General features: G+C 42.4%; 2 protein-coding genes across 2 annotated transcripts; both read left to right on the top strand.

Annotated features, from left to right (window-relative positions):
* The first annotated feature begins 16,362 nt into the window (after positions 1 to 16,362).
* On the top strand, positions 16,363 to 19,041 carry LOC124112476. Its single transcript, XM_046472613.2, has 5 exons — positions 16,363 to 16,444; positions 17,272 to 18,023; positions 18,236 to 18,291; positions 18,603 to 18,690; positions 18,941 to 19,041. Exons 2-5 carry the CDS (start codon positions 17,294 to 17,296, stop codon positions 19,039 to 19,041), a joined length of 975 nt encoding a protein of 324 aa, XP_046328569.2. The 5' UTR covers positions 16,363 to 16,444; positions 17,272 to 17,293.
* A 4,632-nt stretch (positions 19,042 to 23,673) lies between these two features.
* LOC125373238 lies at positions 23,674 to 25,491 on the top strand. Its single transcript, XM_048384239.1, has 4 exons — positions 23,674 to 24,412; positions 24,684 to 24,739; positions 25,052 to 25,139; positions 25,391 to 25,491. The coding sequence occupies exons 1-4, from the start codon at positions 23,674 to 23,676 to the stop codon at positions 25,489 to 25,491; spliced, it is 984 nt and encodes a 327-aa protein (XP_048240196.1).
* Positions 25,492 to 26,177: the final 686 nt, after the last annotated feature.

Here is a 26,177-nt window from a genome sequence, read left to right on the forward strand (position 1 = left end):
CTTGGGTACAACAGAAACCTATGATTGTGGGTTCGAATCCTGGTTCGCCCTTCCTGATTATGTTTCTAGGTTTGTCAGCACCATGCCCTTACTCGTGGGTTTCACTTAAGTAGTAAACGTCTGAGACCTGCATCATTTTGGGCTTTCCGTCCACATTAAGCTGATACGCAGTGATATACTGGTAACTGGAATACTGTTAAAAGCGGCATTAAATCCAACTAACTCACTCACCACACCCATGCTTGTGGATTTCACCAAAGTTGTAAACATCAGAGACCTGTATGCCATGATATAACTGGAATACTGTTCAAAGCTGTGTTAAACCCAATTGTACCCGTTATACCTCGGGGACCTGTATACAGTGATATAACTGGAATACTGTTCAAAGCTGTGTTAAACCCAATTGTACCCGTTATACCTCGGGGACCTGTATGCTGTGATATAACTGGAATACTGTTCAAAGCAGTGTTAAACCAAACTGTACCCGTTATACCTCGGGGACCTGTATGCCATGATATAACTGGAATACTGTTCAAAGCTGTGTTAAACCCAATTGTACCCGTTATACCTCGGGGACCTGTATACAGTGATATAACTGGAATACTGTTCAAAGCTGTGTTAAACCCAATTGTACCCGTTATACCTCGGGGACCTGTATGCTGTGATATAACTGGAATACTGTTCAAAGCAGTGTTAAACCAAACTGTACCCGTTATACCTCGGGGACCTGTAAGACAGAGTCGAGCTGATTGGTGAGCAGTGCTGAGAATCACAGTTTTCTCTTTAAAACTAAATGTCAGTTATATGGATTCAGTGAATGCCTGTTAGAACATGCATACATGTCACATTGCTTCACTCTAGACCTGATGGTCCTGGTATCATGTTTTAATCATTCAAAAATGACCATGTCTGGCAAATCCATTTAGTCAACACCTGTTTATTGGCCGATTCATCACTGCGATCGTTTCATGCCAACATGGTGGATACATTCACCTCTGAAGCATTTTTTATTAAAAATGGGAAGTCTCCCCCCACCTTTCTGGTGTCACCAAAAACATGTCTGGTCACTGTAAATGTTACTGTTATTAGTTATCTCCCTTGAGTGTACCTAGGTTTGTCAGCACCGTAACCATAGGTCTGGCTTTCACCCAAGTGGTAAACATCCAAATCCTGCATCACTTTGGGCTTTCCTCCCACATTAAGCGGACATGCCATGACATAACTGGAATAATGTTAAAAGTGACATTGAACCCAACTGACTCTCTTGCTCCCTTGAAATCTTTGTGTGTGTACTGTATCATAATGATATGTTCTAATGATTTATACGTCAATATTACCTGTTGGTATAGCCAAAGCAGATTAGAACCTTATGGTCCTAACAAGTTGTATTTCCTGCTGTAGAACTGACATCTGATCCCATTGTGCTCTGTCTCATCTTAGAATGCAAGTTTTGATTGGAAAATGTGGTACACATTGGACAATATGTACTGTTAAAGGCTTTGTAACTCATGATGTGTATATGAATCTGACTTGTGGAGTTTCATGAAAGCTTGTGAGAATAAGATATCTGGTATCCCTTAGATGTGCAAGAAAACTTGTGTGTTTGAATACTGGTCTGACCTGATTGTTTCCAGGTCTGTCAGCACCATACCTGTACTCGTAGGTTTCACTTAAATGGTAAATGTCAAAGAGCACACTTGTTCTCACGTTAGCTGACATGCCGTGATATAACTGAAATACTGTTCAAAGTGGCATTAAACCCCACTCACTCACTCACTCACTCACTCACTCGATGCATCAGAATACCAGGAGTCTTAAATTGTGGATTACAGCCTTTAGTAACATGGATGTCTAGTGACTGGATAACCTTTTACATTTTTGTGCTTTGCGTCTGCTTATTCCATGTAAATTTATGATTTTATGTGTTTATGAACATTTTGTGTGAGTGACTATGAAGTTTGTATGTGAGTTCTAAAGACCACTCATTCTGTACACGGGAAAGTTGTTTTGTAAATGTTCAATCTCATTGAAACCGGATAGTTACTCAATACCTCCCTGCGAGAAGATGTGGGACACTTCCATAGGAGGAACATTTAAATCAGCCAAAAACCTCCATACAAATCAACATTCGGATGAGCATATTCTGTTGTGATCTCCTATGGAGGAGTCCTCGGGTGTTTTTACAGAGAGGTATCGTATCGGAGTAAAAGATCTGATTTTAATGATGTTGGTAAATGTCGTCCCATTACATGTAAATATTTGTACAGACTTGTATGAGAAATATTTTCTGAAAATCTCAAAATAAACAATTCAATGCAATTATATGTCTTGTGTTTAAACAAGAATTGACTCTATATGTTTTGACGTTTATGGAGTACTTACTATAAAACTCTTGTGCAAACCGTGGAAATCTGCACTGTGTATTTTATGCAATTTTGTGTTGATAGTTCCATGAAGACAAAAACATTTCGATGTCAACAAGAATAGCGTCACAACCTGTCACAACCTGCAACAATTCTCGGTGACTTCATCCAGCAACATTATGCGACCCAAGCCCTGACTAATATCAGCCAATCAGGAAACAGTAGTCTGCTAGTGGGCAATAATTATTTTTTTCTTTTAATAAAACATAAACTAAAAAAATAATTGCTTGGTTAGACAATCAAATACCATAGAATCACTTGCAATTTATGTTTATGGTAGGTGAATGCTGACAAAACAGCTCAGTCATATACCGTCATATTGAATAGTACAGTTCATAGAAAACTGTTTGACCAAGATATTGATTTTTTAGCTCACCTGACAGTCAAGCTTTATGTCATGGCCTATTTGTTAGATAGATGTAATAAACATCTCAGGAACCACTGGACCAGTGAATTTGAACATTCACATGCTTGTTCCCGTCGTCCTGAAGCAAGGGAGTTAACTCACTGTAGTCGAAACTAGGCTTTAAAAGTTAGTTAACTCTCTTGCCTAAGGACCGTGGGTGCAGACCTTTCAAAATTGGCATGCACTGATACAAACTTGCTGTGGTCAATCCTGTGTCCAAGTGTTTGGGGGAAGGCTCGGGTGCATCTTCATCTTCATTCACACCAATAGGACACCCAAGGAGAGGAGATATAGGGGGGTTAAAAGGCAATAATTTGTACAGGGGACCAATGGCTGCTTGTGTGTGGAAGATCCTATTTGAACTGTTTTCTACAGACTTGTGAGGCATCACCCAGTGTGATGCATTAGACCTTTACCACTTTGGTGAAATCCACGAGCACTGGTATGATACAGTTTACCAATAAACCTAGAAACATGGTCTGGACGAATGTGGAATTCCAACCCACGATCATAGGTTTCTGGCATGCCAAAGGGACACAACTCTGCTCAGGGAATCGCAGCACCGTAGACAATTGTTTTCAAGTGACCTACATACATGGGAATCATACATCCAGGGACCGCCTCCGTGGTCTAGTGGTAGAGCGTCCGCCCGGAGAGCGGATGAACAAGGACTGGTCGGCTCGGAGTCAGTATACTGTGTCTGAGTGGGGTATTCATGTTAAACTGCGGCATGGTATCTCAGTGAGCTAGCACTATAAATCGGCATCAGTCCGGACTAGTACAAGCAGCCACACAAACACACACACGTACATGCACGTCGCTATATAAGTGCAATAATCTTGGACGCGACGTTAAACCCCATTTCACCTCACCTCACCTCACCTCACCTCACCTCACCTCACCTCACCTCACATACATCCCAATTGCGTGGATCGATGCCCATGATATCAATCACTGGATTGTCTTTTCCGGTCTATTATTTACAGACCGCCGTCATATAGTTTGGATATTGCTGAGTGCGGCGTTAAACAACAAACAAACAATAGTGATGTTTATGTTGTTTATTCGCTATGCAGACTTTATCATACTAGAAACCTGTGATTGTGGGTTCAAATCCGGTTTCGCCCTGATTATGTTACTAGGTTTGTCAGCACCATACCTGTGTACTTTGGTTCAACACGTGATAAACTTCTGAGACCTGATCAACCCTTGCTTTCCTCCCACAGTAAGCTGACACACCCTGATATAACTGGAATACTGTTCAAATCCGCACTAAACTCAACCCACTCATTCTTATCAATATTGTTACATTTTTTTATATAAATGATAAAACAATTACTTTATTAAAAAACAGATGATAATAATAACGTTAAAAGGAGACCGACTCCTCGATTGCCGGTATAGCGTCGCTAAGTCAGACAGTGTTGGAGGTATCAGGTACTTACATGACTGACATATTTACAACGTGACATTGTCTCGTGGGTGTGATTACCGTATTCCCATGTGTCAGACTGTCCCACCTGGCTACACGTGACCTTGACAGTGTCACCTACCTGTAATCTAGGACATGTGGTAAGGCTGTACTGGCTGGGCTGACACCGTGTTATGAATCATTATAGCTGAACGGGATGTTTTGCGTAAGAGCGCACCGAAATACCTAATGCATGCACGTTTCTCCGATAATGAATCTCATGACTTCAACTCGAGCTCCGCTTGGAGTAAAGTCTGTCGTCAGCAATGCATGGTTATTCGAGGGTTGTGGGTTGTAGGTTGTGGATGGTTGTTGTTGTTGCAAATAACGAACCAGAAACAAAAGTATTTTTAAATACATTTGTGAACAACCCTGCATGTTTGTCAAAATCACCCAACCAAAACTTTCCACCGTACTTGCCACTCCACTGAAGTTAAGAGTTAGACCATTGCCCCAGAACCGCCATTGTTTATTGTTGTGGAAAGTGAAACTATAAGTCGATTAGTCTTTGGGAAAACACCACGGCCCATGATTGAGGTTATTGCCCTGGTGTCATAAAACACATACAACACCTTTCTCTATAATTGCTGATACAACTACATAGCCATCCACTGTTATAGTGAGTCTGTTGTGTTTAACGCCGCTTTTAACAGTATTCCAGTTATATCACGTCGTGTTAGCTTAATGTGGGAGGAAAGCCCGAAGTGATGCAGGTCTCAGACATTTACCACTTCGGTGAAACCCACGAGCAGGGGTATGGTGCTGACAAACCTAGAAACATAATCAGAGCGAATCGGGTTTCGAACCCACAATCATAGGTTTCTGGCGTGCCCAAGGAATGCAACTCTGCACAGCGAATCGCGGCGCCTCAGACGACTGGGCCATTTGGGCCCCAGAACATTGTTATATGTCTGACAATACACATACACACTTAAAACTAACATCTTAAATGACATATGTCGTATTGAAGCCTTTAATGAATAAATATTATTGTCAAGATGACTGGTTTAGGTAACGAGTCGGAATTGTTTTATTTCCCAGGACCAATTCGACTAAAAACAAAACATACGCAAGTATTTTTTTGTGAACCGCATTAAACATTTATAGAATAACCCACGAGGTACGAGTGATTACGGAAAATATGTCACGAGTGAAATTATTACTTTAAGTTCCGAGCTTTGATCTTTGTTAAACTGACCAGCTTCGAAATCACTAATTGCCCACTGTGCAAATATCAAAGCGATATTACACTTCATATTTTAGACAATGTAGGTAATAATAAACGATTTATACCGTCGTAATGAATATGGTCATTGCACGATACGTCAACAATGACGTCTGTCTTACGTCAACAATAAAGTCTGTATTACGTCATAAGTTACGTCTGTCTTAAGTCATCAATGATATTATGTCAACAATTCCACAGGGCGCGTGAAATCTTCTGTACACGGACGTAGCTGTAATCAAAATATATAAACTGTCATACCGACGCATCATATGTTATTTATTGCATTCGGAACACTAAAAACATGAACTATAAACTTTGGACAACATGTCAGGTTGAAACAATGAGAAACACTGATGTGAGTCTATGTCTGTCCATGCGACGGATAGTTATGTGTTCTGACGCTCTGACGCCCACACATACGGATTGGCGGTCACGACATCTCACATGATGACAACAGCAGCCGTCTGAAGCACACACAGAGGTTTTCCCCCTTACCTGACCTCCCACGCCACTCTATCACGGCAGACGACAGTTTGTTTTCTTACGACGCGGGGGTCCACCGAGAGCAATGTGTTTTTCCAATTCTGTTACAGTGGTCTGTTAGTTTTTAATACTACAATTATCACCATCGGATTAATAGCTTCTCACCTTATACCAGTAACCTTTTATTTTATTATTGAGGGACAGTGGGGTGGTACGGTACTTTAAACACAGGGGTGAACAACAGTTAGGATCCAGATATATCATGTGTAGAGCGAAAAGAATAACACGTGAACACGTCTGTAAAAACATATGTATTCTGTATGATCTGAGGTCGATTTGAATCGATTTGAATATTTATTCACGATCGTCCTCTTTGAAAAAAACAATGGTCCTGTTCTCAGGGATAAATTCATGACAGGGGACCTCTTAGTTATAAATGGAAGGCTCTGTGAGTTATCCATCTTACCGAGGCAAGAGCGTCAGTTAGCCTTTTTATCAAAGTCTTGTTTCCACTAAGCTTTGATATATAGGCTAGTGGACACGCTTGCCTCGGGAAGATGTGACTAATCAGGAGTGTTTCTCTGTTGCTTAAAATATAATGCCGGACTCGGCAATATACCAGCTATATGCCGGCGTCCTTTAAATAATCGAGTCTGGACAAGACAATTCAGTGGTTGATATTATGAGCAACGATGTACGCCGAGTCAGCGAGATTGCACACCCGATTGTTTACGTCGCCTCTTAAGACCAGCATAGACTGCTAGGGACCAATTGTGAGCCTGTATCCACCGGAGGTGTTACAGACGAGTGTACCAAGTATGTTATCAGGCATATTTTATCACCAAACCTGACTATACATACATAAACTGACGGCCAAAAGACACTTTACCATAGTTTTAAATCCCTTTAGTTTAAAACAACAAAAGATAGATGCATGAAGTAAAATGTATTGAAAAGATCAAAATCTCAACAAAATCATTTAAAATGACAATCACACAGCCTCCGATATTGGCATGACAGTTGCCCGAATTGAGGTTGGGTAGCCAAACCAAGCTTTCAAGTTCAATGACACGTCACATTAATAGTGTGTATAACTACCCCCTGCTACAAGACACGCAAAAACTCTCCGGCGCACAGAAAAAGTTAGTCGTCTGATGACGTCAAGTGGGATACGTCGCCATTTTTCTTGGAGGGTCTGGGGCAGTTTATGTCGGTTGGCTGGAGGATCTGGTCGCTTTCGAAGAAGACGATCCATGACATCCCAGAGGTGGACATGTCTGGAGGAGCGTGCAGGCCACGGCAACACGTTGACGTTGTTGGTTGAAAGGGAGTTCTGTACGATTCGGGCTGTATGGGGTCTGGCGTTATCGTGCTGATAAAGAACACCGCGTGTTGTAGAAATCGTAGGACAATCGGACGCAGAATGTCATCCATGTAACGCTGAGCTGTGAAAGTTCCGTTAACGATGACCAGTGGTGTCCTTTCCTGCCCGGGGCGGTCGGGTAGCCTAGTGGTTAAAGCGTTCGCTCGTCACGCCGAAGACCCGGGTTCGATTCCCGACATGGGTACAATGTGTGAAGCCCATTTCTCGTGTCCCCCGCCGTGATATTGCTGGAAAACCATACTCACTCACTCACTCTTTCCTGCCCACACACTTCTCCACACATAACATCCCCTCCACCATACGACACGACTTCCTGAACGAAACATTCCGGCGTTCGTTCTCCCCTTCAGCGATAAACACGCTCTCTTCCATCAGCTCTGAACAGATATAACCGTCTTTCATCACTGAAAACGACCCTCTGCTGGTCACATCGCTGCCAACGACATACAGCCCGGGCACATCTCAATCTCTGACGACGGTGTAGCGCTGTCAATAACTGTCCTCTGTAAGGACTGTTAGGACTTAAGTCCTTGAGATCTGAGTCGCCTGGGCGCTGTGTGTCGACTTACCATACGCCCAAAGGCATTCGTCGCTGATGACTTCACTGTCAAGAATTGATTCCGGAGATGCAAAGTACGCAAATACCGGTCTTCATTGGGCGTAGTTACTCTGGGTCTGTGTAACGTTGCATCAGGTTAGTTACAGCAACACGGGAGCAACCCCAAAAGTTCTAGCAACGTGGGCCTGGGTGGCCCCCATCTGTATCATACTCGGGACCCGTGAAGATCCGGGGTAGATTAGGTCTTCAGCAACCCATACTTGCCGTAAAAGGCGACTATGCGAGGCGACTAAAATGATCGGGTGGTCAGGCTCGCTGACTTGGTTGATGCATGTCATTGTATCTAAATTGCGTAGATCAATCACTGGATTGTCTGGTCCAGACTCGATTATTTACAGACCGCCGTCATATAAAGAGGAGATACAGACCAATTCGTGGTCACTTTTTTCCAGAATCATCAGTGTCAACGATCGGGATTTATGTTATTCCTTTTAGTCCGACTGAACTTCATAAGAATATAACAAAGGACTCCAACTTTCTTATTTACAAGCTCCATACATCCCATACATCGTTCTCTTCTTCCTAATATACCGGGAGGAAACAAAGGTGGCACGCGCTGAACTGGAGCTTGCTTGTTGTAATGTCGAACGAAGGGAGATAACTCTAATGGAACACGTTTTTCAAACATTTTGTTAAACACCAACAGAAGATGACAGGGGTTCATTGATACTATCAATCAAAGGAACGTTGATTATGAACACCCGACAGCCATCAACTAAATTAGTTTCAACATTGAAAACACCTTATTGTCGATTTTCATGTTACAATGACGTCATAGTATCATGACGTCACAGGTCAAAGTTCATCACTTCGTAGTATTGTTCTGCGAGACCGCTGGCACAAAGGCAGCTCTCGTGTTTTAAGATGTTTAATCAGTATATTACACCCCGTAGAGATCGGACACCTTCCATGTAAGTACCAGAGTATACTACTTTCTTTTCTAGACTTCCTGCGGTTGTATTTAATAGCTCCAAAACACGGCTGATACTATGTGAGGTTGCGGTAAGAAAATGTTTAATGTGTATAAGGATCAACGGTTTTATCAATTACTGAGGCCACATCAGCTGAGAACCGATTAATCTGTCCTATCTTTAACATTTTGTCCTCGTGTTCCAACTGATTAAATGGTTAATTTGCTTTAAACAGATCTTTTAAAACGCTATATAAGCGCGATAGTTGGTTTTAACCCCACTTTTAAAAGGATTCCAGTTATTTCACTGCGTGTCAGCTTAATGTGGGAGGAAAGGCCGGAGTGATGCACGTCCCAGACGTTTACCACTTTGGTGAAACACATAAGCACGGGCATGATGCCGAAAAACCCAGAATCATAATCGGGGCGAACCGGGATTCGAACCCAAGATCATATACTATACTCCAATACCATAACACAGACTTACACATGCGCGGGTCCGGATATCTATTTGTAAGGTTTCTTCTGATGGTGGCAGAAATAAATTTCAAACAAAGATGGTAGAATGCCAGTGATAAGATAGTGCTAACATTAAGTAACATATATTTTCTGACACTGCACCTATTTTTCTAGCAAAGCAGGTACATTCGTAATTATAGTTACCTGTTAATCAGAAAATACGAAGACATACACACTCTTTAACATATTAATATGCTGACGTATAGTTTTCGCACTTGATATGCATTGAACGTATGCATATACAAGGTACTTGATTTTGTGTAATCTTTTTTTCCGATTTTGCTACATGTAATTAACTTTTTTCGATTCTGATTTTCTTGGGCCAAGACTACACTTTTTACTCACTGACGTAAACTTTGTTATGCAGATGACTTTTTAAAAATCTATGGCCTAACTAAAATTTATTAAAATATATCTTTCGTAATACAGATTTCATTGCTTGATCAAACCGAGCCGAAAACTGATGTCTTTTAATTTCAAATACTATTTTTGAAAACAGTGTGACATCCAGGGATCCCACAATGTCCTCTGTCGAACTTGCTGTAAGACAGAAGGGCGAAGATGCAGTAATTAATTCCGAGGACTACCGTTACATCATGTCAACATCGGCATCTGACTTAAGTTCCTCTCCATCGTCATCCAAGACTAGTCCTCGGAGACCTGAAGCTTCCGCCAAGAAGCCACTACGGGTAGATAACTCCATCAAACCTGGAGACTACAAATATATCATGGAGACATCGGCGTCAGACGTGTCGTCATCTCCATCACGCAAAGGTCTTCGTGAATCTGTTGGAGTATCTGCTTCGCTCTCTAGGAGCAGCCCTCGTGAATCTGACAGTGGATCTGACAAACCTGATGACAGTTGCTACACTTCACCAACGTCATCTCCATTGCCACACCCAAGGTCTCTTACAGGGTCCAGGGAATCTGTCTTGTCGTCTGAAATTCTAAGCAGCGTCTCCTCTGACTCTGAGAAAGTATTCGACCCCTTCGCAAAGGACCACCTTCAGCCCAGACTTTCCCCGAGGGAGCCATCTGTCGACGTTCATTTCCCAGTCGCTGAAACAGTGTCCGAGATATCCCTGGCAAACAGGAGCGATGAATCGTGGTTTACCGACTCCAGGGAGTCGAACAGTTTCCACCAGGACGCACTACACATACGCAAGCTGATGCTGGACCTGGCCTGGGTCTGTGACAGGCAACAGCCCATGTCGGACTGGGTGTCCTCTGTTATCGTCTGGGATGATGACGGTAAGTGATGCCATCAGTAGTTGGAACATCATCAGAGTAGTATCGAAAGAGAGTGAGTGAGTGAGTGAGTGAGTGAGTGAGTGAGTGAGTGAGTGAGTGTATGTCGTTTTTAACAATATTCCTGCTACATCACAGAGGGGACATCAGAAATAGGCATCACACATTGTACCAACATAACATGATGAGCTGAAACATATATGAATTATGACAGGTGTATTCACACAAAAGTATTTTCTCTAAGTAACTTTGCTATTATTATTTTTTCTATGAAGCAAATTTGTTGATAACGAAGTGACAGATATATATATAAGATTGTTGTTTCTGTCTCAAAAGTTGCAAGCAACTTGGGTGTGGACTCTCTCCTGACCAGACTGAAGAACAGATTTCAGGTGAGTCCAGTGATGTCCGTGCTCTTGTCACTCAGCGACTCTCATTGCTTCAAGACATACAAGGCATCTTAACGACAAACGAAACAATTCTAGGGATCCATTAAAGTGAACGCTCCAGTGAAGAATTTCATTTTTGAGGGGTAAAACCCGAAACTTAATTATTTTTATGCCTTTTTCCAAGACTTTGTGGAAACGTTTTTAGAATACTCCCAGGATAGCCAATGGTCGGCCCCAATAAAGTGATATTTTCCTTAACTTCTTTGAGTGGCATTTAGAAGTTGGAGTGATGAAGTAAGACGAGTTCTATGGATGAACAACTTCTTTATTACAATTAGTGCGACGTTTCGGTGTAGATCCTAACACCTTTATCAAGCGAGAGATAATTAAGGTGATAGGATCTACACCGAAACGTCGCACTAATTGTAATAAAGAAGTTGTTCATCCATAGAACTCGTCTTACTTGATATTTTCCTTGTTGTTTTCGTCATGATGATATCCGCTGAAATATCAACCTACTTTTCTTACCAGAGCACGTGGTGGCGCCTGACAAGGGGGAGGGAGACTCGGGTCCAGATCCTCAAGAAATCCAGCTCAGCATCCGGAGGCGGCACCAGCGGTGAGTACAGGAGCATTTGTCGTGTTTGGTTAATTGTTTCACAAAGCGAAGAACGCCCTACTATTCTCTTTTGCCGGAGAGAAATTAAAATAATGGAGACCTGTCACCTCAGTAACATGTTCTTGCTGCAGCTTGTTGTAGATCTCTTCAACTTGGTCTTGGTGGTAAAATTGACATAACAAAAGCGAAACACTGTTTCTATCTTTGGTTGTCCGAGGTCCTTTGTCTGAAGTATTGTTTCCTGTCTGCAGGTGGAGACGAGGACAAGGTACAACGCAGAGAGAAGCTGCAGAAGCGAGTGCAGAGGTTCATGTCCCGGTTCTTCATTTGTGGAGGACCATCACAGGCCTAGACACAGTCTCTGTCAGGCCCAGACACAGTGCCGGTGTCTTTGCCAGGCCCAGACACAGTGCCGGTGTCTCTGTCAGGCCCAGACACAGTGCCGGTGTCTCTGTCAGGCCCAGATTCAGTGCCGGTGTCTCTATCAGGCCCAGACACAGTGCCGGTGTCTCTGTCAGGCCCAGACACAGTGCCGGTGTCTATGTCAGTCCCAGACACAGTGCCGGTGTCTCTGTCAGGCCCAGACACAGTGCCGGTGTCTTTGCCAGGCCCAGACACAGTGCCGGTGTCTCTGTCAGGCCCAGACACAGAGCAGGTGTCTTTGCCAGGCCCAGACACAGTGCCGGTGTCTATGTCAGGCCCAGCCACAGTGTCGGTGTCTCTGTCAGGCCCAGCCACAGTGCAGGTGTCTATGTCAGGCCCAGGCACAATGCCCGTGTCTATGTCAGGACCAGACAAAGTGCAGGTGTCTATGTCAGCCAAGACATAGAGCAGTTGTCTATGTCAGGCCCAGACACAGTGCCGGTGTCTCTTTCGGGCCCAGAAATGCGCAGTGCAGGTGTCTATGTCAGCCAAGACACAGTGCCGATGACTACCTCAGGCCCAGACACAGAGCAGATGTCTATGACACAGCAGATGTCTAAATGGGCGTGCCTTATCGTGAAGCCATATCCTGTGTATATTACATGGACGTGCCTTATCATGTAGCTACATCATGTGCATATATCATGGGCGTGCCTTATCATGTAGCTTCATCCTGTGTATATTAAATGGGCGTGCCTTATCATGTAGCTACATCCTGTGCCTATTAAATGGTCGTGCCTTATCATGTAGCTGCATCCTATGTATATTAAATGGGCGTGCCTTATCATGTAGCTACACCCTGTGCCTATTAAATGGTCGTGCCTTATCATGTAGCTACACCCAGTGCCTTTTAAATGGACGTGCCTTATCATGTAGCTACATCCTGTGTTTATTAAATTATCGTGCTTTATCATGTAGCTGCATCCTGTGTATGTTAAATGGGCGTGCCTTATCATGTAGCTACACCCTGTGCCTATTAAATGGTCGTGCCTTATCATGTAGCTACACCCTATGCCTTTTAAATGGACGTGCCTTATCATGTAGCTACATCCTGTGTTTATTAAATTGTCTTCCTCTACATGTAGCTGCATCCTGTGTATGTTAAATGGGCGTGCCTTATCATGTAGCTACACCCTGTGCCTATTAAATGGTCGTGCCTTATCATGTAGCTACACCCTGTGCCTATTAAACGGGCGTGCCTTATCATGTAGCTACACCCTGTGCCTATTAAATTGCCGTGCATTCTCATGTAGCTTCTCAGTGTGTGTATTACATGGGCATGTCTTATCATGTACTTACAATCTGTGTATATTAAATGGTCCTGCCTTATCGTGTAGCTATCTCCAGTGTCCATTAAATGGTCGTGCCTTATCGTGCAGCTGCACACTGTGTATATTAAATGGTCGTGCTTTATAATGTAGCTACATCAAATGGTTATTTAATGGTCGTGCCTTATCGTGTACCTGTATCTGGTGTTTATCAGATGTTAACTTGTAGCTACATCCGATGCATGTTATTTGGGCGTGTCTCCTCATGTACCTACATCTCATGTATATTTAATGGACGTCCCTCTTCATGTAGCCCGTGTATCGTGAATAGGGTAATCTATTTACCTTGAGGTTGTGTACTTGATCCTGTAAATATCATATTACCTGCTTTATTCTTAATGTATTACACATACATTTATTGGTTTTCCAAATGTACCTGTCATGTTGTTGCAAATGGTAATGTTAAAAAGAGTTATACAAAAACTGAACAATTATCAAAAGAGGAAAAAAAATTAATTCATGGGTTTTTAAATTTTTAAATGCTTATAAATATAAAACTATAAAAAGCACCATATAAAAAAAATATGAAAATACAGATAAAAAGAGGAATACAAAAGCTTCAAAACATAAGTATACTGAAACAAGGTGGAAAAACTAATGCGTGGGTAAAAAAAATCCAATTGAGTTGAAATGCTTATAAAAATATAACTAAAGTATCTGATATTATCAATAAAAAAAACTTATTTATGAATAAATAGACCAACAATATAGAATATATTGAAATATACCCTGAACGTATAGTAAGCATTGGGTCACCTAGACTTACTTGTAATCGGTTGTACACCCTATATGAATAGCTTAGAGTGATTTGTCCACCTTAGTTGTGGGAGAGATGTAATCCCAAGTTTTCGATTGTCAATACAAACTGCAATATGTAATAAAAGTGCTGATGGGCGGACAGTGTTATTGTCTTAATTCTGTGATAAAATTACAATGCATGATTCGTTGTCTGCAGTACCAGGGCCCACTTGCACAAAGCGATCTAAGCGCTAAGATGATCATAAATCCCATAGTTTAACATTGGCTAACAATAGTCGTAGCACTAAGATCGCTTTGTGCAAGTGGGCCCAGATCCAGTGGTAAGTAGAGCACCTCAGTACAACACGTGACTGTATGATGCAGGTGACATTGTTGTACACATCCGATGAGGGAGTTACACGTGTTTGTTTGTTTGATGTTTGACGCCGCACTCAGCAATATACCAGCTATAGGTCTGTAGGGGACCTGTCTGGAGGAGCGTGCAGGCCACGGCAACACGTTGACGTTGTTGGTTGCGAGGACGTTCTGTACGATTCGGGCTGTGTCGGGTCTGGCGTTGTCTTTCTGATAAAGAAAACCGCGTGGTAGCTGTTGTAGAAATCGTAGGACAATCGGACGCAGAATGTCATCCACGTAACGCTGAGCTGTCAAAGTTCCGTTAACGATGACCAGTGGTGTTCTTTCCTGCCCACACATTTCTCCCAACATTACATCCCCTCCACCATACTCCACCCTCTGACGACGATGTAGCGCTGTCAATAACTGTCCCCTGTAAGGACTGTCAGCCCTAAGTCCTTGAGATCCGAGTCGCCCGGTCACTGTCTGTCGACTTACCATACGCCCAAAGGCATTCGTCGCTGATGACGTTCCTGTCAAGAATCGATTCCGGTGCAAATTACTCAAATACCGGTCTTCATTGGGCGTAGTTACTCTGGGTCTGTGTGTTGCCAGTCTGGTGTCTGCCCGGTCCATCTGTAACGTTGCATCAGGTTAGTTACAGCAACACGGGAGCACCCCCAAAAGTTCTAGCAACGTGGGCCTGGTTGGCTTCCATCTGTACCATACTCAGGGGCCCCGTGAAGATCCGGGGTAGAATAGGCCTTCAGCAACCCGTGCTTGCCGTATAAGGCGATTATGCTTGTCGTAAGATGCGACTAACGAGATCAGGTGGTCAGACTCGCTGACTTGGTTGATGCATGTCATTGTATCTAAATTGCGTGGATCAATGCTCATGATATCAAACATTGGATTGTCTGGTCCAGACTCGATTATTTACAGACCGCCGTCGTATAGCTGGAATATTGCCGAGTGTGGTATTAAACAACAAACAACAACAACATACGCAGGGCCCGCTCGCGTTGTCGGGTCTGTTTACTTGATCTCATGAGTGAATGAGTGAGTTGGGTTTAACGCCGTTTTTAACAGAAAACCAGTTATATTGCGGCGTTGTTATCGCAATAGAATGGAAATTAATGGTTAATATTTGTGAGTAAGTTGCAACGGCAATGTATCAGCCACATGGGGATGAGAACACATTATGTATTCATTAAAACTTACGCAGTAACGAAACAAGGTAAATATCACAGATTTGATATAAAACAAACTAGATTTATAAAAGTTAAAAATCCTGTAGATAAATAAATGTAACAGTTATTTTCGACACATGTTCAGAATCTATGATACAGACCAATTCATGGTCAATTTTTTTCCAGAATGTTCAGTGTCAACGATCGGGGTTAATGTTATTCCTTGTAGTCCGACTGAACTTCGTGCAAATATAACAAAGGACACCAACTTTCTTATTTACAAGCTCCATACATCCCTTACATCGTTCTATTGTAATATACCGGGAGGAAACAAAGGTGGCACGCGCTGAACTGGAGTTTGCTTGTTTTAATGTCGAACGAAGGGAGATAACTCTAATGGAACACGTTTTTCAAACATTTTGTTAAACACCAACAGAAGATGATAGCGGGCCATTGATACTATCAATCAAAGGAACGTTGATTATGAACACCCGACAGCCATAAACTGAATTAGTTTCAATATTGAAAACACCTTATTGTCGATTTTCATCTCTCATCGTTACAATGACGTCATAGTATCATGACGTCACAGGTCAAAGTTCATCACTTCGTAGTATTGTTCTGCGAGACCGCTGGCACAAAGGCAGCTCTCGTGTTTTAAGAAGTTTAATCAGTATATTACACCCCGCAGAGATCGGACACCTTCCAGGTAAGTACCAGAGTATACTACTTTCTTTTCTAGACTTCCTGCGGTTGTATTTAATAGCTCCATATTGTTTCCCCAAAACACGGCTGATACTATGTGAGGTTGCGGTAAGAAAATGTTTGATTTTGTTAGGATCAACGGTTTCATAAATTTCTGAGGCCACATCAGTTGAGAACCGATTAATCTGTTCTATTTTTAACATGGTTTCCTTTCAATCAAAGCGAAACATATGCGGCTCTAACCGGGATTCGAACCCACGATCATATACTATATTCTAATACTATAACACAGACTTACACATGCGCGGGTCCGGATATCTATTTGTAAGGTTTCTTCCGATGGTAGCAGAAATAAACTTCAAACAAAGATGGTAGAGAGCCAGTGATAAGATAGTTTTTATAACATATTTTTTATGACACTGCACATATTTTTCTAGCAAAGCAGGTACATTCGTAAATATAGTTACCTGTTAATCAGAAAATACGAAGACATATAGACTCTGTAACATATTAATATGCTGACGTATAGTTTTCGCACTTGATATGCATTGAACTTATGCATATATAAGGTACTTGATTTTGTGTAATCTTTTCCCTGATTTTGCAACATGTAATTAACTTTTTTCGATTCTGATTTTTTTGGGCCAAGACAACACTTTTTACTCACTGACGTAGACTTTGTTATGCAGATGACTTTTTAAAAATCTATGGCCTAACTAGAATTCATTAAAATATATCTTACTTAATACAGATTTAATTGCTTGATCAAACCGTGCCGAAAACTGATGTCTTTTATTTGTTTTTTATAACAAACACTATTTCTGAAAACAGTGTGACATCCAGGGATCCCACAATGTCCTCTGTCGAACTTGCTGAAAGACAGACGGGCGAAGATGCAGTAATTAATTCCGAGGACTACCTTTACATCATGTCAACATCGGCATCTGACTTAAGTTCCTCTCCATCGTCATCCAAGACTAGTCCTCGGAGACCTGAAGCTTCCGCCAAGAAGCCAGTACGGGTAGATAACTCCATCAAACCTGGAGACTACAAATATATCATGGAGACATCGGCGTCAGACGTGTCGTCATCTCCATCACGCAAAGGTCTTCGTGAATCTGTTGGAGTATCTGCTTCGCTCTCTAGGAGCAGTCCTCGTGAATCTGACAGTGGATCTGACAAACCTGATGACAGTTGCTACACTTCACCAACGTCATCTCCATTGCCACACCCAAGGTCTCTTACAGGGTCCAGGGAATCTGTCTTGTCGTCTGAAATTCTAAGCAGCGTCTCCTCTGACTCTGAGAAAGTATTCGACCCCTTCGCAAAGGACCACCTTCAGCCCAGACTTTCCCCGAGGGAGCCATCTGTCGACGTTCATTTCCCAGTCGCTGAAACAGTGTCCGAGGTATCCCTGGCAAACAGGAGCGATGAATCGTGGTTTACTGACTCCAGGGAGTCGAACAGTTTCCACCAGGACGCACTACACATACGTAAGCTGATGCTGGACCAGGCCTGGGTCTCTGACAGGCAACAGCCCATGTCGGACTGGGTGTCCTCTGTTATCGTCTGGGATGATGACGGTAAGTGATTCCATCAGTAGTTGGAACATCATCAGAGAGTGAGTGAGTGAGTGTTGTTTAATATCAGAAATAGGCATCACACATTGTACCAACATTACACGATGAGCTGAAACATATACCGGTTTGCTATCATTTTTTTCTTCTATTGAAGCAAATTTGTTGATAACGAAGTGACAGATATATATATAAGATTCTTGTTTCTGTCTCAAAAGTTGCAAGCAACTTGGGTGTGGACTCTCTCCTGACCAGACTGAAGAACCGGTTTCAGGTGAGTCCCGTGATTTCCGTGTTCTTGTCACTCAGCGACTCTCATTGCTTCAAGACATACACGACATCTTTCTTAACGACAAACGGAACAACTCTAGGGGTCAATTATAGTGAACGCTCCAGTGAAGAATTTCATTTTTGAGGGGTAAAACTGGAAACTTAATTATTTTTAGGCCTTTTCCAAAGACTCTGGGGAAACATTTTTAGAATACTCCCAGAAGAGCCAATGGTCGGCCCCAACTAAGTGATATTTTCCTTGTTGTTTTCGTCATGATGATATCCGCTGAAATATCAACCTACTTTTCTTACCAGAGCACGTGGTGGCGCCTGACAAGGGGGAGGGAGACTCGGGTCCAGATCCTCAAGAAATCCAGCTCAGCATCCGGAGGCGGCACCTGCGGTGAGTACAGGAGCATTTGTCGTGTTTGGTTAATGGTTTCACAAAGCAAAGAACGCCCTACTATTCTCTTTTGCCCGAGAGAAATTAAATAATGGAGACCTGTCACCTCAGTAACATGTTCTTGCTGCAGCTTGTTGTAGATCTCTTCAACTTGGTCTTGGTGGTAAAATTGACATAACAGAAGCGAAACACTGTTTCTGTCTTTGGTTGTCCGAGGTCCTTTGTCTGAAGCATTGTTTCCTGTCTGCAGGTGGAGACGAGGACAAGGTACAACGCAGAGAGAAGCTGCAGAAGCGAGTGCAGAGGTTCATGTCCCGGTTCTTCATTTGTGGAGGACCATCACAGGCCTAGACACAGTCTGTGTTAGGCCCAGACACAGTGCAGGTTTCTTTGTCGGGCCCAGGCACAGTGCAGGTGTCTATGTCAGGCCCAGACACAGTGCCGGTGTCTATGTCAGGCCCAGACTCAGCGCAGGTGTCATTGTTAAATGGGTGTGCCTTATCATGTAGCTGCATCCTGAGTATATTACATGGGTGTGTCTTATCATGTAGCTGCACCCTGTGTATGTTGAATGGGTGTGCGATATCATGTAGCTGCATCCTGTGTATATTAAATGGGCGTGCCTTATCATGTAGCTACGTCCTGCGTATGTTAAATGGTCGTGCCTTATCATGTAGCTGCATCCTGTGTATATTAAATGGGCGAGCCTTATCATGTAGCTACATCCTGTGTATATTAAATGGGCGTGCCTTATCGTGTAGCTACATCCTGTGTATATTAAATGGTCGTACCTTATCATGGAGCTGCATCCTGTGTATATTAAATGGGCGTGCCTTATCGTGTAGCTACATCCTGTGTATATTAAATGGGCGTGCCTTATCGTGTAGCTACATCCTGTGTATAGTAAATGGTCGTGCCTTATCATGTAGCTGCATCATGTGTATATTAAATGGTCGTGTCATATCATGTAGCTACATCCTGTGTATATTAAATGGTCGTGCCTTTCCATGTAGCTGTAGCTGGTGTTTATCAAATGTTATCTTGTAGCTACATCCGATGCATGTTAATTGGGCGTGTCTCCTCATGTAACTACATCTCATGTATATTTAATGTGTATCGTGAATAGGGTAATCTATTTACCTTGAGGTTGTGTGCCTGATCCTGTAAATATCCTATTACCTGCTTTATTCTTAATGTATTACACATACATTTATTTGTTTTCCAAATGTACCTGTCATGTGGTTGCAAATGGTAATGAAGGGTCTGTTAAAAAGAGTTATACAAAAACTGAACAATAATCAAAAGAGGAAAAAAATTAATTCATGGATTAAAAAAATCCAATTGAGTTTAAATGCCTATAAATATAAAACTGAAAAATATGAAATTATAGATAAAAAGCTTCAAAAGAAAAAGGGAAAAAAACGTAAATCGTGGATAAAAAAATCCAATTGAGTTGAAATGCTTATAAAAATATAACTAAAATATCTGATATGATTAATAAAAAAACCCATCTTATTTATGAATAAAAAGACCAACACTATAGAATATATTGAAATATACCCTGAACGTATAGTAAGCATAGGGTCACCTGAACTTACTTGTAATCGGTTGTACACCCTATATGAATAGCTTAGAGTGATTTGTCCACCTTAGTTGTGGGAGAGATGTAATCCCAACATAATTAGTTGTAAGAGAGTTGTGAACCCTATATTTATAATTTGTTGTGAGAGACATGTTCACCTCGGTTGTGAGAGAGTTGTCTACCTTAGGGCTGAGAGCGTTGTGCACCGTGGATGATTATACTGTGAAGTAGTTATACTTCTATAATAGTTGTTAGAGAAAAAAGGAAACTTGGTCTAACTTTAAGGGGATTCGGCCACAATCTTTCTTAAGTTCCCGATTGTCAACACAAAATTCAATATGCAATAAAAGTGCTGATGGGCAGACAGTGTTATTGTCTTAATTCTGTGATATAATTACACTGCAGGATTCGTTGTCTGCAGTACCAGGGACCACTTGCACAAAACGATCTTAGGTCTAAGATGATCATGACTCCCATACTTTAACATAGGCTTACAATAGTCGTAGCACTAAGATCGCTTTGTGCAAGTGGGCCCAGATCCAGTGGTAAGTAAAGCACCTCGGTACAACACGTGACTATGAAGCAGGTGACATTATTGTACACATCCGATGAGGGAGTTACACGTGTTTATGTGTTTGTTGTTTGACGCCGCACTCAGCAATATTCCAGCTATATTCCAGCTATAGGCCTGTGGGGTACCTGTCTGGGGGAGGATGCAGTCCACGGCTACACGTTGACGTTGTTGGCTACAAGGTGGTTCTGTACGATTCGGGCTGTGTGGGGTCTGGCGTTGTCGTGCTGATAAAGAACACCGCGTGGTAGCTGTTTTAGGAATGTTTGGACAATCGGACACAGAATGTCATCCACGTAACGCTGAGCTCTTAACGATGACCAGTGGTGTTCTTTCCTGCCAGCAAATTCCTCCCCACATTGCATCCCCTCCACCACACTCCACCCTCTGGCGACGATGTTGCTCTGTCAATAACTGTCCTCTATAAGGACTGTAAGCCCTATATCCTTGAGATCCGAGTCGCCTGGTCACTGTCTGTTGACTTACCATACGCCCAAAGGCATTCGTCGCTGATGACGTCACTGTCAAGAATCGATTCCGGAGATGCAAAGTTCGCAAACACCGGTCTTCATTGGGCGTAGCTACTCTGGGTCTGCGTGTTGCCTGTCTGGTGTCTGCCCGGTCCATCTGTAACGTTGCATCAGGTTAGTTACAGCAACACGGGAGCAACCCCAAAAGTTCTAGCTACGTGGGCCTGGGTGGCTTCCATCTGTACAATAGTCAGGAGACCCGTGAAGATCCGGGGTAGATTAGGTCTTCAGCAACCCGTGTTTGCTGCATAAGGCGATTATGCTTGTCGTAAGATGCGACTAACGGGATCGGGTGGTCAGACTCGCTGATCTGGTTGATGCATGCCATTGTGTTTAAATTGCGTGGATCAATCTCTGGATTGTTTGGTCCAGACTCGATTATTTACAGACCGCCATACATATAAAGTGTGTCGTTAAACAACAAACAACAACGACATACTAAGAGCCCTTCTCGCGTTGTTCGGGTCTGTTTACTTGAGCGCATGAATTGAATGGAAATTAATGGTTAATACTTGTGAGTGAGAGAGTTACAACGGCAATGTATCAGTCATATGTGGATGAGAACAAATTATGTATTCATTAAAACACTGCGCAGTAAAGAAACAAGGTAAATATCACAGATTTGATATAAAACAAACCAGATTGATTAAAGTTAAAAATCATATAGATAAACAGTTATTCTCGACACATGTTCACAATTTATGATACAGACCAATTCATGGTCAACTTCTTCCAGAATCATCAGTGTCAACGATCGGGGTTTATGTTATTCCTTTTAGTCCGACTGAACTCTATGAAAATGAAACAAAGGACACCAACTTTCTTATTTACAAGCTCCATACATCCCTTACATCGTTCTCTTGTTCCTAATATACCGGGAGGAAACGAAGGTGGCAAGCGCTGAACTGGAGTTTGCTTGTTTTGATGTCGAACAAAGGGAGATAACTCTAATGGAACAAGTTTTTCAAACATTTTGTTAAACACCAACAGAAGATGACCAGGGGTCATTGATATTATCAATCAAAGGAACGTTGATTATGAACACCCGACAGCCATCAACTACATTACTTTCAATATTGAAAACACCTTATTGTCGATTTTCATGTTACAATGACGTCATAGTATCATGACGTCACAGGTCAAAGTTCATCACTTCGTAGTATTGTTCTGCGAGACCGCTGGCACAAAGGCAGCTCTCGTGTTTTAAGAAGTTTAATCAGTATATTACACCCCGCAGAGATCGGACACTTTCCAGGTAAGTACCAGAGTATACTACTTTCTTTTCTAGACTTCCTGCGGTTGTATTTAATAGCTCCATATTGTTTCCCTAAAACACGACCGTGTCTGATGTGAGGTTGCGGTAAGAAAATGTTTGATGTGTATTAGGATCAACGGTTTTATCCATTTCTGAGGCCACATCAGCTGAGAACAGATTAATCTGTTCTATCTTTAACATTTTGTCCTCATGTTCCAACTGATTAAATGGTTAATTTGCTTTAACCAGATCTTTTAAAACGCTATATAAGCGCGATAGTTGGTTTTAACCCCACTTTAAAAGGATTCCAGTTATTTCACTGCGTGTCAGCTTACTGGGGGAATGTCCGAAGTGATGCAGGTCTCAGACGTTTACCACTTTGGTGAAACACACGAGCACGGGCATGGTGCCGAAATACCTAGAAACATAATCGGGCCGAGTCGGGATTCGAACCCAAGATCATATACTATACTCCAATACCCCAACACAGACTTACACATGCGCGGGTCCGGATATCTATTTGTAAGGTTTCTTCCAATGGTGGCAGTAATAAACTTCAAAGATGGTAGAATGCCAGTGATAAGATAGTGTTTATTAAAGAAACTTATTTTTTATGACACTGTACCTATTTTTCTAGCAAAGCAGGTACATTCGTAATTATAATTACCTGTAAATCAGAAAATACGAAGACATATACACTCTGTAACAAATTAATATGCTGACGTATAGTTTTCGCACTTGATATGCATTGAACGTATGCATACACATGGTACTTGATTTTGTGTAATCTTTTTTTCCGATTTTGCAACATGTAATTAACTTTTTTCGATTCTGATTTTCTTGGGCCAAGACTACACTTTTTACTCACTGACGTAAACTTTGTTATGCAGATGACTTTTTAAAAATCTATGGCCTAACTAAAATTTATTAAAATATATCTTTCGTAATACAGATATAATTGCTTGATCAAACCGTGCCGAAAACTGATGTTTTTTTATTTTCAAATACTATTTTTGAAAACAGTGTGACATCCAGGGATCCCACAATGTCCTCTGTCGAACTTGCTGAAAGACAGAAGGGCGAAGATGCAGTAATTAATTCCGAGGACTACCTTTACATCATGTCAACATTGGCGTCTGACTTAAGTTCCTCTCCATCGTCATCCAAGACTAGTCCTAGGAGACCTGAAGCTTCCGCCAAAATGCCAGCACGGGTAGATAACTCCATCAAACCTGGAGACTACAAATATATCATTGAGACATCGGCGTCAGTCGAGTCATCATCTTCATCACGCAAAGGTCTTCGTGAATCTGTTGGAGCATCTGCTTCACCCTCTAGGAGCTCTCACAGCAGTCCTCGTGAATCTGACAGTGGATCTGACAAACCTGATGACAGATGCTACACTTCACCAACGTCATCTCCATTGCCACACCCAAGGTCTCTTACAGGGTCCAGGGAATCTGTCTTGTCGTCTGAAATTCTAAGCAGCGTCTCCTCTGACTCTGAGAAAGTATTCGACCCCTTCGCGAAGGACCACCTTCAGCCCAGACTTTCCCCGAGGGAGCCATCTGTCGACGTTCATTTCCCAGTCGCTGAAACAGTGTCCGAGATATCCCTGGCAAACAGGAGCGATGAATCGTGGTTTACCGACTCCAGGGAGTCGAACAGTTTCCATCAGGACGCACTACACATACGTAAGCTGATGCTGGACCAGGCCTGGGTCTCTGACAGGCAACAGCCCATGTCGGACTGGGTGTCCTCTGTTATCGTCTGGGATGATGACGGTAAGTGATTCCATCAGTAGTTGGAACATCATCAGAGAGTGAGTGAGTGAGTGTTGTTTAATATCAGAAATAGGCATCACTAATTGTACCAACATTACATGATGAGCTGAAACATATATATGAATGATGACAGGTATATTCACATAAAGTATTTTCACTAAGTAGCTTTGCCTTCATTTTTTTTTCTTTCTATTGAAGCAAATTTGTTGATAACGAAGTGACAGATATATATATATATATATATATAAGATTCTTGTTTCTGTCTCAAAAGTTGCAAGCAACTTGGGTGTGGACTCTCTCCTGACCAGACTGAAGAACCGGTTTCAGGTGAGTCCCGTGATTTCCGTGTTCTTGTCACTCAGCGACTCTCATTGCTTCAAGACATACACGACATCTTTCTTAACGACAAACGGAACAACTCTAGGGGTCAATTATAGTGAACGCTCCAGTGAAGAATTTCATTTTTGAGGGGTAAAACTGGAAACTTAATTATTTTTATGCCTTTTCCAAAGACTCTGGGGAAACGTTTTTAGAATACTCCCAGAAGAGCCAATGGTCGGCCCCAACTAAGTGATATTTTTCTTGTTGTTTTCGTCATGATGATATCCGCTGAAATATCAACCTACTTTTCTTACCAAGAGCACGTGGTGGCGCCTGACAAGGGGGAGGGAGACTCGGGTCCAGATCCTCAAGAAATCCAGCTCAGCATCCGGAGGCGGCACCTGCGGTGAGTACAGGAGCATTTGTCGTGTTTGGTTAATGGTTTCACAAAGCAAAGAACGCCCTACTATTCTCTTTTGCCCGAGAGAAATTAAAATAATGGAGACCTGTCACCTCAGTAACATGTTCTTGCTGCAGCTTGTTGTAGATCTCTTCAACCTGGTCTCGGTGGTAAAACTGACATAACAGAAGCGAAACACTGTTTCTGTCTTTGGTTGTCCGAGGTCCTTTGTCTGAAGCATTGTTTCCTGTCTGCAGGTGGAGACGAGAACAAGACACAACGCAGAGAGAAGCTGCAGAAGCGAGTGCAGAGGTTCATGTCCCGGTTCTTCATTTGTGGAGGACCATCACTGGCCTAGACACAGTCTGTGTCAGGCCCAGACACAATGCAGGTGTCTCTGTCAGGCCCAGGCACAGTGCAGGTGTCTATGTCAGGCCCAGACACAGTGCCGGTGTCTATGTCAGGCCCAGACTTAGGGCAGGTGTCATTGTTAAATGGGTGTGCCTTAAAATGTAGCTGCATCCTGTGTATGTTGAATGGCTGTGCCTTATCATGTTGCTGCACTCCTGTGTATATTAAATGGGTGTGCCTTATCATGTAGCTGCATCCTGTGTATATTACATGGGTGTGTCTTATCATGTAGCTGCACCCTGTGTATGTTGAATGGGTGTGCGATATCATGTAGCTGCATCCTGTGTATATTAAATGGGCGTGCCTTATGTAGCTACATCCTGTGTATATGAAATGGGCGTGTCTTATCATGTAGCTGCATCCTGTGTATATTAAATGGGCGTGCCTCATCATGTAGCTGCATCCTGTGTATATTAAATGGGCGTGCCTTATCATGTAGCTGCATCCTATGTATATAACATGGGTGTGCCTTATAATGGAGCTGCATCCTGTGTATGTTGAATGGCTGTGCCTTATCATGTAGCTGCATCCTGTGTATATTAAATGGTCGTGCCTTATCATGTAGCTGCATCCTGTGTATATTAAATGGGCGTGCCTTATCATGTAGCTGCATCCTGTGTATATTAAATGGGT

This window comes from Haliotis rufescens, unplaced genomic scaffold (genome assembly GCF_023055435.1).
Source record: "Haliotis rufescens isolate VD_foot unplaced genomic scaffold, xgHalRufe1.0.p SCAF_5, whole genome shotgun sequence".
NCBI lineage: Eukaryota > Metazoa > Mollusca > Gastropoda > Lepetellida > Haliotidae > Haliotis > Haliotis rufescens.

Coding starts and splice junctions, on each gene's coding strand:
- LOC124112476 (XM_046472613.2), top strand. CDS start 17,294: ATGTCCTCTGTCGAACTTGCTGAAAGACAGACGGGCGAAGATGCAGTA. Junction 18,292..18,602: donor GACTGAAGAACCGGTTTCAG/GTGAGTCCCGTG, acceptor TTTTCTTACCAG/AGCACGTGGTGGCGCCTGAC. Junction 18,691..18,940: donor ATCCGGAGGCGGCACCTGCG/GTGAGTACAGGA, acceptor TCCTGTCTGCAG/GTGGAGACGAGGACAAGGTA.
- LOC125373238 (XM_048384239.1), top strand. CDS start 23,674: ATGTCCTCTGTCGAACTTGCTGAAAGACAGAAGGGCGAAGATGCAGTA. Junction 24,413..24,683: donor TATCGTCTGGGATGATGACG/GTAAGTGATTCC, acceptor CTGTCTCAAAAG/TTGCAAGCAACTTGGGTGTG. Junction 25,140..25,390: donor ATCCGGAGGCGGCACCTGCG/GTGAGTACAGGA, acceptor TCCTGTCTGCAG/GTGGAGACGAGAACAAGACA.